The 17,342-nt window shown below is 36.4% G+C and overlaps 1 protein-coding gene across 1 annotated transcript in view; it reads right to left on the bottom strand.

The window, feature by feature from the left end:
- CDC7 (cell division cycle 7) overlaps positions 1-17,342 on the bottom strand; it is a 53,170-nt gene that overhangs the window by 13,928 nt on the left and 21,900 nt on the right. Inside the window, exons 2-10 of the mRNA XM_007936043.2 lie at positions 15,261-15,344; positions 13,577-13,712; positions 10,443-10,536; positions 10,215-10,357; positions 8,065-8,314; positions 7,349-7,444; positions 6,390-6,568; positions 5,526-5,608; positions 2,620-2,769 (exon numbers count right to left, since the gene is read on the bottom strand). Coding sequence (XP_007934234.1) covers positions 2,620-2,769; positions 5,526-5,608; positions 6,390-6,568; positions 7,349-7,444; positions 8,065-8,314; positions 10,215-10,357; positions 10,443-10,536; positions 13,577-13,712; positions 15,261-15,344 — 1,215 coding nt within the window. The remainder of the gene's footprint in view (positions 1-2,619; positions 2,770-5,525; positions 5,609-6,389; positions 6,569-7,348; positions 7,445-8,064; positions 8,315-10,214; positions 10,358-10,442; positions 10,537-13,576; positions 13,713-15,260; positions 15,345-17,342) is intronic.

The raw sequence follows: 17,342 nt of genomic DNA, 5'->3' as shown, positions 1-17,342 counted from the left end.
TCCAAATCTCTTGGCATAACTGAGTGAGTGCCTCCAATGAGGCATCTGTCTGTTGAAATATCTCAAATCCACCAGCCACTCCTTGGAAGGGAGATGAGGCAATCTACTTCCATAGTGATACTGCCTCGGAAACCCAAGGAGGGGTTGCTATGAGTTGGGTCTGACTGGACAGCAGATAACAACAACTAGTATGTTCTGTAAGAATTCCCGGGTATATAGTAGAGCTGACAAGGGACAAGGTTGTAGTCACTTCTTGGTCACAGCTAGCTATCCATAGGGAGCGAGTCATTGAACCTGTGGGCTTGGGACCATACTTGCAGGGGACCATCAAGCTCAATTGGCATAACATGCTACACAAAAACACTGTTCCACCTCCTACTTTGGCAAGTAGCGACTGAGATCTTAAAAGCTTGCAAGCAGTCATCTAGATGCAACGATGGGTCTCTCCTCATCCAGAGGCAAGAAGAATGAAGAAAACCAAAAATTCATGGAAACCATTAGTACAAGCAACTGGTACACCATGCAATCCTCAGCCTATATGACTACAAGACCAAAAGAATTACATGGTGCCCAGCTACCACTGTCAACCACTCAGAGGGGGTTCTCTGTAGGAGATCCTGGATAGTGGGAGAACAATGTGGAACAAAACTCAATCATTTGGGAAAATAAAAATGGGACCAGGTTTGCTATTCTGATAGAGCCTGATGTAACCACTGAGACTATGGCCCCTAGCTGCCCTTCAGGTCTGGAATTGAACTCACTTCTGTGGCTTCCAGCCAAACAAAAGACAGGCATATGAGGTACATATTTACACTAGGTAGATAACACTCCTTGGGGAGAACAATCATGGGAGAATAGAAGGGTTATGTATGCACAGGGAGACAGCTCGGGGTGTAGGCGTGCACGGGAGAGAAGGACACAGAGAAGAGGAAACTATCGGGAGAAAGTGGGAGGGGAACTGGTGCATTGTGGTAAATTGTAATCAATGTCATGAGATAAAGTGTACATGAACTGCTGTATGGAAAGTGAATTTGCTCTGTAAACCAAATCACAATTTAAAAAGAAAAAAAGGCAAGTAGGAGTTGTCCATCAGGACTGCCTATATAGTATTATTATTTCAGAAAATGTACTTTCATTGCTGACTGTCTTAGTTTTGACTTCAGATGGGGGAGATTTAAATTCTTAAACAAAATGCTCATAAAGTTACTTAATATCAGATGAAAGTTTTCTCAATTGAGAATAAAATATACTCCTGTAAGAATACCATTTCCAAGACACTTTTCATTGATGATCATTTTCCCTTTATATGAATGGTTTATTTCACCCTATTATTCTCAAATGAAATTTTCTTATAATAGTATGAAATAAAAAGTCTACAATGTAATTGTGGGTTGACTGTGCTACAGAAACATTTTTTGGTAAGCCTCTGAGGCTTTCTCCACAACTACCAGTTTTCCTGGTGGATTACATGGCATCGGTGCCTACACAAGGAGCAGTCAATTTCCAGACCAGAAGTAGTTCTTGGTCAGAATCATGGTGGTCTTTTTTGTTTGTTTTCTTCAAATTAATAAGCCTGAACCTTCTCAAGACTGCATTTTTTCTGAATCACATTTTCCAAGAAGAAGGGTAGGACAAGTATATGTATTTCCTGAAGTTCCTCAGATAATTCTGAAATGCATGCCTGGTCAAGATCCACTGATCTTGGGTTTGGGCACAAGGCAGTCCAGCCACTTATGAGATAGGCTGACTAAAACTTTGTCCCAGAGGGGTGTTCTATATCGTGTGGTGGAAAGCTGATCAAATGATACGCACTGTTTGGAAAATATTAATTATTATAAGTTATATATATTTAATAAAATATTAATTATAATAAACATATGAAGGGCAGATGAATGAGTTCAGGTTGCTGACGAGAGCAAGGCTGAGATAATTCCCAGGTGTACTATGAAGCACACACTGCACGTTCTAGTCTTGAGAAACAAGAACTTATGTGGCTAAGGAGATGATGTCCCATGCCCAATATATTCTTACATCAATAAAGATATCCTGTTCATTTCTCTTTTCTCCTATCCTAACCCTAAGGAGCCTGACAACTAACATATATTTTATTCTCTTCTCTACTTGTCTTTATACTGTAGTACACTTAACTGTTTACTTGTTGATATAGACTAGTATCATTTAAGGTGGGGGACTATTATATACACAACACCAAACAGGGCATCTGATGCTTGATGAATATACACTAAAAAAATTAAAGCTAATAAGCTTAAAAATATTCCTGCAGTAATGTCAAATCACAATTACAGGGAGTTAAACAAGATTTTATTTTTTAATCTTCTATTTAAAGTTATAAAGCTGAACTTCCAATACTAGAGAAGTGTAATAGTTTATACTTGGTAAGTTTAATGATTGTATGTGGAGAATTTCAAGTGATGATTAACTGTTCCTACACAAAGGCAACTTATTTTTAATCAATTGAGAAACTTTCTACCTAAGATTAGAAAACTTTATGGATAGAATGTATGTTTATTTGTAAAGAGAATTTTGTAATAGTTTACTAAGTAATTTGTAGGAGATAAATAAAGGCATTTGTTTTGGCTGTAATATAAAACCGCTTACCAAAAGTCTTAGCAGCCCGGATAGTTTCCCTGGATCCACGGATTGTCATAATTTGAGCCAAAGCAGTTAAATCATCACTTGCTTTATAAAAGGGGTATCGTCCACTAAGCAAAGAAAGGAATATGACACCTGCAGACCACATGTCAATTGCTGCAACACAAAACAAACTTTTAAAAATCCCTTATCTATAATTTGGTCATCTAAATCAGTAGTTCTTACTTTTCCGTATATTAGAGAATCACCTTGGAAGCCTTCAAATTTTCTGACGTCATGCCCCACTCCCAAGTTCCTTAGGTGATTGTAATGCACGGTCAGGATCCAGAATCCCCAGTCTACATCCTTAACATAACACATAATATTCTCTTTCTTAAGCAGCATGTTGGTAAGTTTAAAAGAATACTTCATTGGCAGAAAACACTAAGTAAACACACTCAAAGGAAATTAAAAAATAGCTACATGGGCAAAACTGGGTGCTCCTCAGAAATAATATACTTTAAATAGCAAAAAAAATTCATTTTAGTAAAAAGTATTAAACATTGAAAACTTTTCTTCAGTCACGTGCTAACTCCAACTATAGCTACAGAAACACTAATCTCTACAATTCTGGTAGTTAAGATTAGAAGCTGCACAGCTTCATGTAAAGAAGTACTTTCCTTCTGGGGATATATTCTCTCTTAGGTGTTGACTTTTCAGTATCATAAAGTTATTTGTGCTATTCCTTTGGCCACAGTTGTTGTTGTTATGTGCCGTCGAGTCGGACCCGACTCATTGCGACCCCTCCTTGGGTTTCCAAGTCCGTATCACTACAGAAGTAGATTGCCCCATCTTCCTTCCGAGGAGTGGCTGGTGGGTTTGAACCGCCAGCCTTCTGGTTAGCAGTCAAGTGCCTTAGGCACTACACTACCAGAGCTCCTTTGGCCACAGTATCACCTACCTTTTTTAGTTCCCTTTGTACTACTAACTAAAAGGAGCCCTGGTGGTGCAGTGGTTAAATACAGTGGTTAAGTGCTAACCTAAAGGTTGGCGGTTGGAACCCACCAGTCATTCTGTAGGAAAAAGATGTAGCAGTCTGCTTCCATAAAGATTACAGCCTATGGGGCAGTTCTACTCTGTCTTATAGGGTTGTTATGAGTTAGAATTCAACTTGACATGGGTACCTCCAATTATTCCTTCGATGTTTTTCCCAACCTTAAGTACTGAGGTTCCCAGAATTCCAACCTCTTCCTCTGTATACTCTTTCAACTGATCTCCAGTTACCGGATGGTTTTAACTACCAAGCATATAATGTTGACATGCAACTGTATTTCCAGCCTAGACACCTTCCCTGAATTTCAAATTTACTTTTATTCTGCTAGACATGTCTATCTGGATGACAAACAGACATCTACAAATATCCTAAACTAATTATGCCCCACACCAACCTTACATTTCCCTATCAATCAGTTCCTCCTCCTTTATTTTCCATCTTGGTCACTGGTACTCATTGAAGTCCCCAAAGCTAGAAATCTGGTAAACATCCTAAGATAACTTTTCCTCTCACCAGTCCTTACCCAAATCCCACATAATTACTCACTATGCTCTGCCTCTCCAATCCCTCATATTTCCTACCATTCCTACTACCAACACCCTCATTTAGGCTTTTATCATTGCTCACCTGGACCACTGCAGACTACTACTCTCCAAAATCTATCATCTCTGCACACCTGCCAGAATGACTAATCTAAAGTACAATATTGTCATCTCTTATCCTTGAAAAACTTTCCAATACCTACAGGATACAGTCTAAACTCTTTAACAAGTGTGAACTGACCCTGTCTACCTCTTTTCAGGCTTTTGAAAGTTTCCCACAACTAGACTATGATGCTTATGGCTCAATGCCAACCTCCCACCCCAATCTACATTCTCATCTCAGGTCCTCTCTTCCGTGAACTTCTTTCCATAATCCCTCAGGTAAGGTAAGTCAGACCTAACCCTAGAATGCTTTGTATAGAAGTTTATCACTGTACTTAACAGATTACCAAATTTGAGTGTGCATTCTGACTACAGTGTAAACAGACTGGTTCAATCATTTTTTATCAATAGCAAGCACAGAGTAAACAAATAAAGAGTAAGTATTTTCTTTAAAACCATAATCCAAGTGCATAGCTGGATTCATCTATTCAATCAGTAAGAGTTTATTGGGTTATGGTTACATATCAACCCTTTAAGTTCTAGAAGACATTTTTCTTTTTCAAAAATTTACTTAACATTGTTTTCATCATAATGAAAGACAATATAATCATACACACAGTAATATCTGAATCACAGTAGACTTTTGAGATCAGGCAAACAAATGAAATGTTCTAAGTCTTAAAATAATAAATAAATAACCTTGGCAAAACCTAAGTACAATTTTTATCCTCACAAAAGTGAAATTAACAAAATTCCTAGTAAGACTGTCTTATAGGTAGATATACAAAATGTAAGCTATAACAAACAAATGGAAAAAAAAAAAGTAACAATACCTGAAACTTTCATATAGAACAGCCATATCTCAAAAATGAGAATGTGACAGTTAGAAATGCTTACATAATTTAATTAGAAGAGCACAAATGTTAGTCATATTACACAAAGATCAAAAAAGAAAATATATCTAGGACAATCAAATTTCACTTAGGTTGGGTATTTCCAAGTAGGCTGTGGTGGCATAGTGGTTAAAGTGCTCAGCTGCCAATCAAAAGGTCAGTGGTTTAAACCCACCAGCTGTTCTGTGGGAGAAAGATGTGGCAATCCGCTTTTTTAAGATTACAGTCTTGGCAACCCGACAGGTCAGCTCTACTCTGTCCTATAGGGTTACAATGAGTAAGAACTGACTCAATGGCAATGGGTTTTGTTTCTTGGTTTTCTTTATTTCCAGCGCAACATACCTGTAGTTTGATTGGGGCACTTTGTCAAAACTTCTGGTGCTCTGAATCCCGGTGTACCTGCCCTCGGGGCAACTTGCTGCCGCCTTATGATAAAGAAATGAGATTTTTCTAGTCATATTAAAGTTTAACACTAAAGACTAAAAAATAACATTAACTTAGTTCACAGTAATTTGTTCCTTAGCATCTACTTAAATGAAAGTTATTATAAAGCAAATTAGGATCCAGTATGCTAAATAGCCTAGATTTTGCATTTGTCCTCCCTCTCCCATTAATTCCCTGGTGTTATTTCAGAAGTTTTACAGTAACTTTCAAGCATAAGAAGTAGATTAAGAGAAATTAAAAAATAAAACAGGTATTCAGAAGTATAAAAAATAATTCTTTTGGAGTAATTACTGATATACTTATTCACTTATATACTTGAATTAATAAGGAAAGGCTTTATGAAAGCCAAGTCTTGAAGGAGGGGGAGAAATTTATGAGGCAAAAAGTTGGAAGTGGTAGTGAGAGAGGAGCTTCATTATTTAGTTCTGTTTATTCTACACAGACAGGAATAAAGAAATAAAATAGAAAAGATATATCAACAAGAAAAATGTGCAACTGAATGGTTCCAAAAAAGCTTCTTCCTCCTCTCAAAGTTATTTGCATATAAGCAAATTTGTTTTCCAAAAAGCATATATTTGTCAAATGAACAACATGACAAAAGCTATGAACTGCACTTCAAGGTACAGCTCTACATCAGTACCTGTGTCGTGTATAGTCATTCCCTTTCACTCAACTACATCAATCACCCACCAAAATCAATGTAATTTCTACTCTTGTCTGACAATATCCTGGTGATTTTACAACAGCATCAAAACAAATTACCTGGAAAGGCATATACTGCAAACTTTATCTGTTGCATAACAGTCACAGGTCAGGTTAGCTGGGCAAGAAGCGGCAGTTTTCCTTATCACACCACTATTCATAACTTTTGTAGAAATAACCTTCTTTTTTGTTGCTAACTTTCTAGAAAGTATATCCATAGTTTTTGACTGCTTCATAAGCTGCAAAAGAAAAGTCACATTTTCTATTTTCATGACATTTCACATGACGCCTTCAAATACTGGTATGGCAAAAATGAATAGTGGAAGCCTAACTTTTAAAATTGCTGGATGTACTATATGACTGTAAAAAACTACAGTTGACTATTAATATTTTAAGGTCTTTCTTAATGTTTTTTCTGTGCAGTAAACTTATATTTAAATTTACTAATTAGCCCAAATTCAATAAAATAGCTGACTTATACTTTACTAGAACTTTTCCTGATGTATTTAAAGGAGTCTAAAACAGCTATGCTCTAGTGTCGAACTCCATTTCAGAGCTGTAAACTGAACAGTTACAATGGCTAAAATGAGAGTTTTAATTAGTTGCTCATGCTGTCTAGGTGTCACAGAATATTTAAAAACATCTATCACTGATGAGAATTTTGTTAACTTTACACACACTTTTATGCAATTAATTGTGTGTCAAAACTGTGTTAGGTGTTGGGAGCTCACATTCTAGCAGATGATGAGAGAAAAGACCTTAATGTTCTACATGTTCCTCTAAGGAAAGAGCAACAATAGTTAGCTAACCAAAAACAAAGAAAAACTCTATGAGAACAATTCAGATAAAAGCTGAGGAAAAGAAAAGTTTTATTCCATGTTCAAAACAGTAATACCTTGTATGAAAGCAAAACTCTACTTTTAAAAAATTGCTGATAATAAATGCTAACCTAGTCATTACCTAAATTGCCTTCAATGTATGACTGACTGATCATTGCACTATTATGCTACATTACTTACTTTCACTGCAGAGCTCTCATGTGAAATGGAACTGTGTATATTGAAATTTCTTTCTCCGAAAACAGAGCGCTGGACAGAAAGGCCTACAGATCCCTCCTACAATATCAACAAAAACAAGGAAAATAAGGAATATATCTGTAACACTTTCTGCCAGCTGTACTCTGCCATAGTTTTGAAAGAGTTAAGTGACATAAAACAAAAACAGCTGCATCCAAGTCATTCTCAGGCATCAAAGCACTTCTGTGAAAGGAGAAAACAGTCTAGACAGAACTCTTAACACCCATACAATGTTATCACAACCCACATATATATACCTAAAAAAATCCAAAGACCACCTGCATGAATGTTACATTTTGCTGTGCAGCTAAAATGGAGATAGACACTTCACAATTTTTCTCCTGTAACTAAGCTTCTTGCCAAAAAGAATAATCTGAACTTTACTACAGAGAAATTATTTTCCAATTTTGCCATATACAGTAACAAAGATATTATCCATCTACCAGTAAATTTTAGTTTTGAAATAGTAAGCAAATGATTCTGTGAAACTCTCATGAAAATCTAATCACTTGAACACAAATAACAAATACCAAGGAAAAAAAAAAAAAAGAAAGAAAGAAATGTAATTGCCAGTGCTAGCCTAGTATTATATCACCCTCTGTTGGCTAAAAGAGTTCACTTTTGAAGCAGTGTTAGTACTTAAGAAATAAAAGGCAGACCTTTCCATCTTTTCCTTGTTTAATCTGAATTTGTGCATTTGTGTAGGGCCTTTTAACAGATGTTTTTGTGGTAGGCTGCTGATCCAGCTCTTTAGGTGCTGGGCCACTCAATGACATCTTGTTTCCTGTGATTATACGAGACTTATTTTGTGAAGAACTTTCCTGCTGAGCTTCAGACTGGACAAATCTGAGCAGCTCTATTTTCGTATCATGAGTTCCTTGGGCCAAACCAAAGTCTACCAAGGCATACCTAAGAAACAGAATGAAGTAATTTTACTTCTTTGTAACAATTAAAGCTTTAGTAACATCTTATCTCAAACCATATTCATACAGAAATTGTAATTTTGGGGGGGAACAATTAAGAATTTATTGGATTCCAGATGGACAGATGGGTGGACAGGCTGAACTAGTAGGTATGTCTCTGAAGTGTGGAGTGTACCCAAGAACATGTACAGGGTTGGCAGACAATGGTCCTATAAGTTTATGTGTATGATCTGAATTCCCAGGTGTATAGTAGAGCTGACAAGAGAGAAGGTGGTAGTCACTGCTTGGTCACAGCCAGCTACCCAGAGGGACTGAGTAGTTGAACCTGTGGGCTCGGGACCATAGTTGCAGGGGACATCAAGCTCAACTGGCATAACATACTACACAAAACATTGTTCCACCTTCTACTTTGACAAGTAGCGATTGGGACCTTAAAAGCTTGCAAGCAGCCATCTAGATGCAATGATGGGTCTCTCCTCGTCCAGAGCAAAGAAGAATGAAGAAAACCAAAAATTCATGGATACAATCAGTCCTAGTGACTGGTACACCATCCAATCTGCAGCCTACACGACTATGAGACCAGAAGAACTAGATGGTGCCCGGCTACCAATGTCAACCACTTGGAAGGGGGATCTATGTAGGAGATCCTGGATAGAGAGGGAGAACAATGTGTAACAAAACTCATAATCATTTGGAGAAAAAAAAAAGGGGGGGGAGACCAGGTTTGCTGGTCCGATAGAGTCTGATGGAACCACTGAGACTATGGAACCTAGCTGCCATTCAGGTCTGGAATTGAACCCACACCTGTGGCTTCCAGTCAAGCAAAAGACAGGCATGTGATTTGAACATTTACCTGAGGTAGATACACTCCTCGGAGAGAACAATCATGGGAGAAAGAAGGGCTGCTTATGCACAGGGAGACAGCTCAGGGGGCAGGAGGGCATGAAGCGATGGACACAGGGAAGAGGTAATTATCAGGAGGAAGTGGGAGGGGAGCTGTTGCATTATGGTAAATTGTGGTCAATGTCATGAGACAAAGTGTATGTGAACTGCTATATGGAAAGTAAATTTGCTCTGTAAATCTTCACCCAAATCACAATTAAAAAAAAAAAACAATTTATCAGATTACTGAAAAAAGAAAAATAAATCTTTCACACAAAGTAACTATTTCATAGCTAATGAGGATTAAAATTAAAGGACAACACATTCCAATCAATCAATCTTTTTCCAATAGTCTGCCACTGACAAGGCAGAAGAAGAATTCAAGAGAAAAGCATTCTCTCTAGCATTCTGTTCTCCAGTGGAGGCAGAGATATCATCATAGCATATAATTTCTAATTAAAAAATTTACAAGAAAAATAAACTAAAACCATGGTTTTAAAATCTAATTAAAGGAGGTAGAAATAAGCCAAGGGTATGAAAGTCCAAAAAAAGTTACAGTTCTATTCTTACCATACACAACATGATCCACTGTACAAACAGCAATATTTAAGTAATTTTCAACTTATAATGCTTGTATATATATAATCAGCACAATAAAATACATAAAACAGAAACTGATCATCATATGGTTCAATCTCTTCATTTACTAGGGAGGAAAAATGAAGCTCAGAACTAAAAGGCATGTATAAGGCCAAGCAGAACTAGACCCTTTCTAAAAGTCCTGACTTTTAGCTCAGTGAATTTTCACTGAACCACAGTATATCAAATGATGTATGCACATTACTTTAGTAGTACAATTTGATTTTCTCACTGCATTTCCCTTCCCTAAACCCAATGAAAATCTGAAATAATCTGCCCATGGATACTCCAGTGTTAGGATGACTAAGACATGGGATCTCACAGTCTTCAAGTGTAAGTATTTTCTAGAAACTTCTCATACTTACTTTTTCAGGCGCCTATTATACAAAAAATTGCTGGGTTTAACATCACGGTGAACAATACCAAATTGATGAATGCGTTTCAAAGCTCTGAACAGATTAAACATATATTCCCGTACTTCTTGAAAAGAAAGAGAATTCAAAATATCCTAAAATAAAGTTATAAATGAAGTCATAAAATTGTTTTCAATTAAATATTTAAGTAATTGAAATTCAAGAAATATTCAAACCTACCAAGAAGGATTCATGCTCCAGATATGGCATAGCAATAACCACATGATCGTTCTTCCTAAAGCAGCACTTTATTCCCATGACATTGTCTTGCCCCCTAGTGGAAAAATGTAAAACGAACTTTAGAGAAAAGGTCAAATGAACTGAAATTGTGTTTTTTTTCCAGTGTAATTTTAGAAATGCATAAATAGCACTAGAAAACAAAGTTAAAATCATCACATAAGATATTATACACATTTAACTGACTTGTATAAGGAGATAGCTTTCTTTAAAGAAAAACCAGTAACAATTATAAGGTTACCACACAATTTAAGCATAAAGTTAAGTATAACCAACTGGGGACACGACAGTATGAGAGATGAATAACAAGAGTGAATTATGACACATAGCATGATAAGATGCTGAGTAACAGATGATTGAGTAGTAAATACATTTAAAAATAACAGTAATTGCTAGCAATTTACTGAGCATTCATTATATGCCAAACTCTGTTCTAAATACTTCACACATATTAACAAGGTTACCTAACCTTCAGAACCACCCTGTGAAACAGGTGGCACCCCTTTTTATAGAAGAGGATACTGAGGCAGAGAAGTTATGGAACTTCCCCAAGGTTAAGAGGAAGTTCTCTATGACTAGTGAAGTCATACAGCCAGGATTCCAACCTGGCAGTTTGCTCCCTATCTATGCTCTTAACCACTATACTGCTCTCATCAATGAGGAGGAAAATGGGGAAAAGGTGATTTTCATGGATTTGAGCCTGTGTAAGTAAAGGAATGAGGATAACAACAAAGTAAGTAAAGAAACCAGGCAAAGCAGCATCTAAACCAAAAACTCATCATTTTGATAGAGGTATCTAGATATGAGACTAAAGCTTAAGTGAGAAATCAGTATGAGTACCTGCAGAGAAATGACACCTAAAGCTATGAAAAAGAGTAGAGGAAGAGGAAACTATGCCTTGGAAACAGTCTCCAATTGCAGAGAAAAATAAGGAAGAAGGAACAGAAAGCCCAGATATCACCAAAGTGAGCTGTTTTAAAAGAAAGTGTGATTAACATGGAAGTCAAAGAGACTAAAGCCTGCCTGAGGGAAGGCTTTTGGTCTGATAAAGTGGATTTATTGGGTAATTTTTCAGAGAGCAATTTAACTAGAAAGGAAGAGGTCAAACAAAAATTCAGGAGGGAAAACAAGATACAGTGGAAGCAAAGCATGAAGACAATCTGCCTGAAATATCTGACAAAAGAAAGAAGAAAAACAGTTTGGAAGCTAGAAGGCCAGCAAGATCAGATGAAGATTCTTTTTAGCATGTATTTTTTTGAAGTAGAGGGAAACGAAAAGTGGTAGAGGGAGATACAGAAAGTGTGGGAAAACAAAGGAATGACTTTATGTGAGAGGACTAGAATGTATGTAATTATGCTTTAGAGAGGCTGCCATCTCACCATCTTGTCTTCCATAAGAAGCAGAGGGGTGGAACAATGAAACTAGTTCATTCACTCAATACTTACTTGGTGGGCATTGTTATCTGTCAGACACTATGTTCAACATTAGCAATGCAATGACGAATAAAATATGATTTCTACCCTCATGGATTTTATTATCTAGTGGAAAATACAGATAATAAGCAAGGTAACAAATGGTGATAAATTATGACAAGAGTTTTGAAAGAAATCAAAAGGGGCTATAGCAATGAAAAATAGGAAAGTAACTTTAGTTCAGAGAAGTTCACTTTGAAGCAATGTCACTCTTGCTCTGATCAGAAAGGTGAGTCAACATGCAAAGACTGAGGAGGGGTCTTTCAAATGGGGAAAGAGCAAGGGCAGTAGCTGTAAAGGTAAGAGAGTTCCTGAGACAAATTTGAGAAATTAAAGAAACTGGATAGAGTGAGAGAGGTGGGAAGACTGGTATGAGATAAGGTTGGGAGAGTCAGAGAGGTAAGTAACCCCTTGGTTAAACAGAAATTTAAAAGGTCATGATAAGGTTTAGATTTCTTTTTTCCCAAAGTACAGTGGTAAACCATTGAAGGATTTTAAATGGTGGAACTAATATTATCCAATTTATGTTACAAACATTTATTTTAAAGATCAGTGAGAACCTGTAACTAGAAGGAAGAGAAATAGTCTAGGCTTGCACTGAGGTAGCACTATGTAGTGGTGACACAAAGTAAAGGGTTTTTAGATATATTTTAGAGGCAGAATAGCCAGGACAATTGATATGGTTTAGGAGAAAAATGGTGAATTGATTCCTGGGTTTCTTGGTTTGAACAACTGGATAAATGGGGTCCTATTTGCTGAGATGGGCAGATGAGAAAACAGGTTATTGCTGTGGGGTTTTGGGGCAGCAGAGCAGATTAATGATTTCAATTGGGGCATATCAAGTTTGTGATGTTTGAAATGTCAAACAGGTAGGTGGATATACACAAATCTCCAATTAAGATGAGAGGTCTGAGGCCAGACATACACTTTTGGGAATCATTATTATATATTTAAATGACTGATACTATCTAAGGAAGATACTATCTAAAGAAAGCCCAGGATCAAGCACTTAAGGACTCCAACACAGAGGGGTCAGGTAGAAGAGGAAAAGCCCACAAAGGATACTGAAAATGAGAGGCTGATAAAGAAGCCAAAAGACAATGGTTTAAATCAATTGTGTTTAATGCCACTGAGAGTTCACATGACCAGGAACTGGTAAGAAGGCAGTTACAGCAGACTCTAACTCAGTAGATTCAGTTTAGCCTAGAGGATGGACAAACTGGCTGTGCAGGGAAGAGGAGGTACAGAAGGGAAAAGAGTATGTGCAGATAATTTTTGGAAAGTCTGGCTATGAAAGGAAGCAAAGAAATGACAGGGCAGGTGGAAGAGGGAGGGCATTTCAGGGACAGTGAAAGATACTAGATCACGCCCATATGTTGATGAGGATGGCTCCTCAAGTACAGTAGAATGAGAAAGACAAGCCAGATGTTTCTGCTGTTCTCAGTAAAATATGAAAATACTTTTCTACCATTAGAAGAAAAGTACTAATGAACTGCAAACACTTGACTGAAGGATATGTTTAATCCAGGGATAATTTTATCATCTCTGATAAGCATCCACTTGAAAATCTTATAAATTACACACAGTCATCTTTATATTACCTACCCAGCTACTGTAAGGCACTGAAGTTCAGCAGCAATTCTTACAGGATGACTCGTTGGAATTAAATGTTTTAGAGCAATTTTCTCTTCAGGTCCTACTTGTAACTGTGCTGTGGCTAAATAAACAGAGCTGAAAGTGCCTGTAAAACAATTTATTAGATTTTTCATCATCTGATTTTTTAAAATGTTAATGAAACAATACTAAATAGATCCTACAAACTGTTTGAAACCCGTAAATCTACCATTTTTAGTGACAGTGAACCTAAGAGCAAACATACTTGTAAATAAATTTGTTTTTAACAAATTCTTAACTGTCCTCAGTTCAACATCCTTAATGTCAGGAAAAAAAAAAAACACCCCACCTAAACCAGTTGATTTTGACTCATAGTGACCCTACAGGACAGAGAAGAACTGCCTCATGGGCTTTTCAAGGCTCCAATCTTTGCAGAAGCACACAGTCACATCTTTCTCTCATGGAGAGGCTGGTAGGTTTGAACTGCTAATCTTTCAGTTAGCAGCCAAGTGCTTAACCACTGTACCACCAAGGTTCCTTAACATATGTAGAGGGTATGTTAATTTGCCAACAGTCCACAGTGAATGTTTGACTGGGTTAGCATCATATATTCTAATGGTCATGACTCACTCTAGTATTTTTCTATAATCATAATTTAAACTTACTTTCTAAAGACCAGAGTACCAGTCTTTACAACCATAAATCTTAGTTTGGGGGAAAAACTCGCAAAACCACATGGGCTTTTAAATTTAACATAAAACCAAATGGAAAAAAATAAGATTTGGTGGTCAATTAAGTTTGATAAATACCAATTACAACAAATAAGATTTCTCACTTCAAGAATTTCAGAGCCTTTAATGTGCTAAGTATATCATAAATAATCAAAAGAGAGCTATAACATGCTACATTCCCCAAATCATTTAATCTTAAAACACCCTCCCCTGTAAAACAACTATCAGTCTGTTGGGGGAGAGTGATTATCAGTGTTGCCCAGAACAAAGTTTATGAATCCGAACTTAAAGGAAAAATCTGTTGAGTCAAAATTCCCAAATCATCATTTCTTTGTTCCCACTGACCTAGTCTTTCATCTGATGGTTTTTATTGTAAAAAGAAAATAACCAAATAAACGGAAGTTTTCACTGTTTTGGCACTTCTCAAAATAGTCATCAAAAAGTTTTTACTTTTACTTTGTCATTTCCTTCACACTCATGCACCAAAGTCACCCTTCAATCAATACCACTACTAATCTCTCAATGGTATTTACATTAATACTGGCCATCCTATAAATACTGTATCACTCGCATTGTGCCATCTTAGGCTTCATGTATGTTTCAATGTACTATTCTTCCTAATTGCAATGAAGAAAAAGGAAAAAGATTTGAATTCTTTGATCAAATCCCCCCATTTGAATATTAATTTTTTCATTTTAAAGAATTATTAATTACCATAAATATTAGTATATTAATATTTAAAATAATATAATAAAGTAGGACTGCTCACTCCACATACGAAAAGAGAAAACCTACTACCATAATTAGTAACATAGCCATGGTCTTAATATTTTAGGAAGATGAAGGGGTACATTTATAAAAAAATAATGAAAATCAAGATTATACCAGGAAAATAGTAAGGAAAAAAATCTTGTAAAAGATAATAAAATATGTCCTGAAATTACCTTCTCCAATTTTGTCCTTTATCTTAAACACGCTGCCAAGCTGTGGTACAGCTTCATAAAGCTTCTCGATATCTTTTTTAACACCTATTAAGGAGTTAAGGAAACACAGATTGGCAGTTACAATTAATGAGAGTATTTCTTAGTTAAGTAATTTTTAGTTTCTTAAGTTTAAAAAATCTTGATGAAATGAACTCTCAAACATGACAAATCAATTACAAATGAAGTTTTAATAAACCTTAAAACCAAAACAAGAACCATTAAAACCCCATCAAGTTGCCGTAACTCACACACCCCTCTCCTGGATTTATAAACAAAACTGACAGGCCCAGTATTACATACACAAAATTATTACTACATGCAGTCCCTGACTTGCAATATATTCAAGTTACAAGGAACCGCACTTATGACCATCAATGTTATCTGGAACACTGCATCTTCCCGGGAGGAAGTTACAGGAAAATGCATGCAGGGAAGATGGAAAAGAGTGCAGAATTGCATGAAAATGCTGTAAACATTTCATCAGGATAATAGGTGGGATAGTGCCTAAGGCATCTGACTGCTAACCAGAAGGTTGGTGGTTCAAACTCACCAGCCACTCCTCAGAAGAAAGACTGGGCAATCTACTTTCGTAGAGATACCACCTAAGAAACCCAAGGATTGGTCACTATGAATCAAATCGACTTGACAGCAGTGAGTTTTTAATGTGATAGAAGTGATCAGTGGAAAAATGCACCATATGACAAGAACATAGAATTCAGAACTTGACGTTGCCTATATGGGACAGTTCATAGATCACAAAGAAGGGGAACTGACAGATCAGGACTTAATGAGTTTTGAAGAAGAAATGCTGAAGGAATAATGAGGAAGGATGGAAGTTGATAAAAACAATTTTTAGAGTGAAAGGATTAGCTGGCATTTTTTTTCCCTAAAATAAATCAGGGTTTTGTTGCTTGAAAACATGGACCAAATGCAGCCTGCTTTGCTAAAGTTGACAGGCAAATTCAGGAAGCACTGAGATGTTACCACAAAATACATGAAGGATAAAAGGAACATACAAAACCACTCTCACTAATATTGTGACTAGAAATAGCATTTCCACTTCCAGGGATAATCCAGATGATCTAGAATCTTACACAAGTGGTGCTATTACCATAACCAAGATGCCAATGTATTCCAACTCTTAATCACTGTTGGAGTAAATTTTTATGATTTGTGTATGCTTTTATATGTGTACATATTAAAATATATCTGTACGTTTACATATAAAGTTTCCAACACCCAAAGACAAATAAAGATTGGATTTACAAAGACAATGATAATAAAAGGCAATAATAATGAAAAAAAAAAGGGGGTGGGGTATTTGACTTACATAAGAACTAACTTACAACAGAGTTGTTATAAGTTAGAACTTCCTCATAAGTCAGAACCACACTGTAAAATCAAGGTCTAAAATAAAAATAGTGACGATAACAAATGCTAGAGATGATGAGGAGAAACTGGATCACTCACGCACTGCTAATGGGAATATAAAACGAAACAGCAATTCTTGAAAAGAGTTTGGCAGTTTCTTAAAATAAATAAGCAACTATAGTATAATCTAGCAATTGCACTTGTGGGCATTTATGAAAATAAAAGAAAAATTTCACAGAGAAATGAAAATTTAATTACACAGAAACCTGTACATGAAAGTTTATAGCAACTTCATTCATAGTAGCCAAAATTAGAAATAACTCAGATGTCCCTCAATGGGTGCATGGTTAAATAAACTCTGTACATCCATATTATGGAATACTACTGAGCAGAGAAAATAAACAAACTATTGATACATATAACTAACTACCTGGAGGAATCTCTGGAGATTTACTCTGAGTGAAAACAGTCACTCCCAAAAGATTACATAATGTTTCTATTTATATAACATTCTTAAAATGACAAAATTACACACATGAAGAATAGATTAGAGAGGTTCTGGCAAGAAGGTGGACTAGGCAGAAGGGTTGCACAGACCCTCTTCAACAAAGAAAAGGGAAACCAATTAACACAGACACAGAAGATAATCTTGGACCCCTGAGCCTTGAAGGA

The sequence above is a fragment of the Orycteropus afer genome, unplaced genomic scaffold (genome assembly GCF_000298275.1).
Source record: "Orycteropus afer afer isolate SDZICR_OR568_19922 unplaced genomic scaffold, OryAfe1.0 scaffold00033, whole genome shotgun sequence".
In the NCBI taxonomy this organism is placed as follows: Eukaryota; Metazoa; Chordata; class Mammalia; order Tubulidentata; family Orycteropodidae; genus Orycteropus; species Orycteropus afer.
Note: the sequence above shows the minus strand (reverse complement) of the source record. Positions and strands in the feature narration are given on the sequence as shown.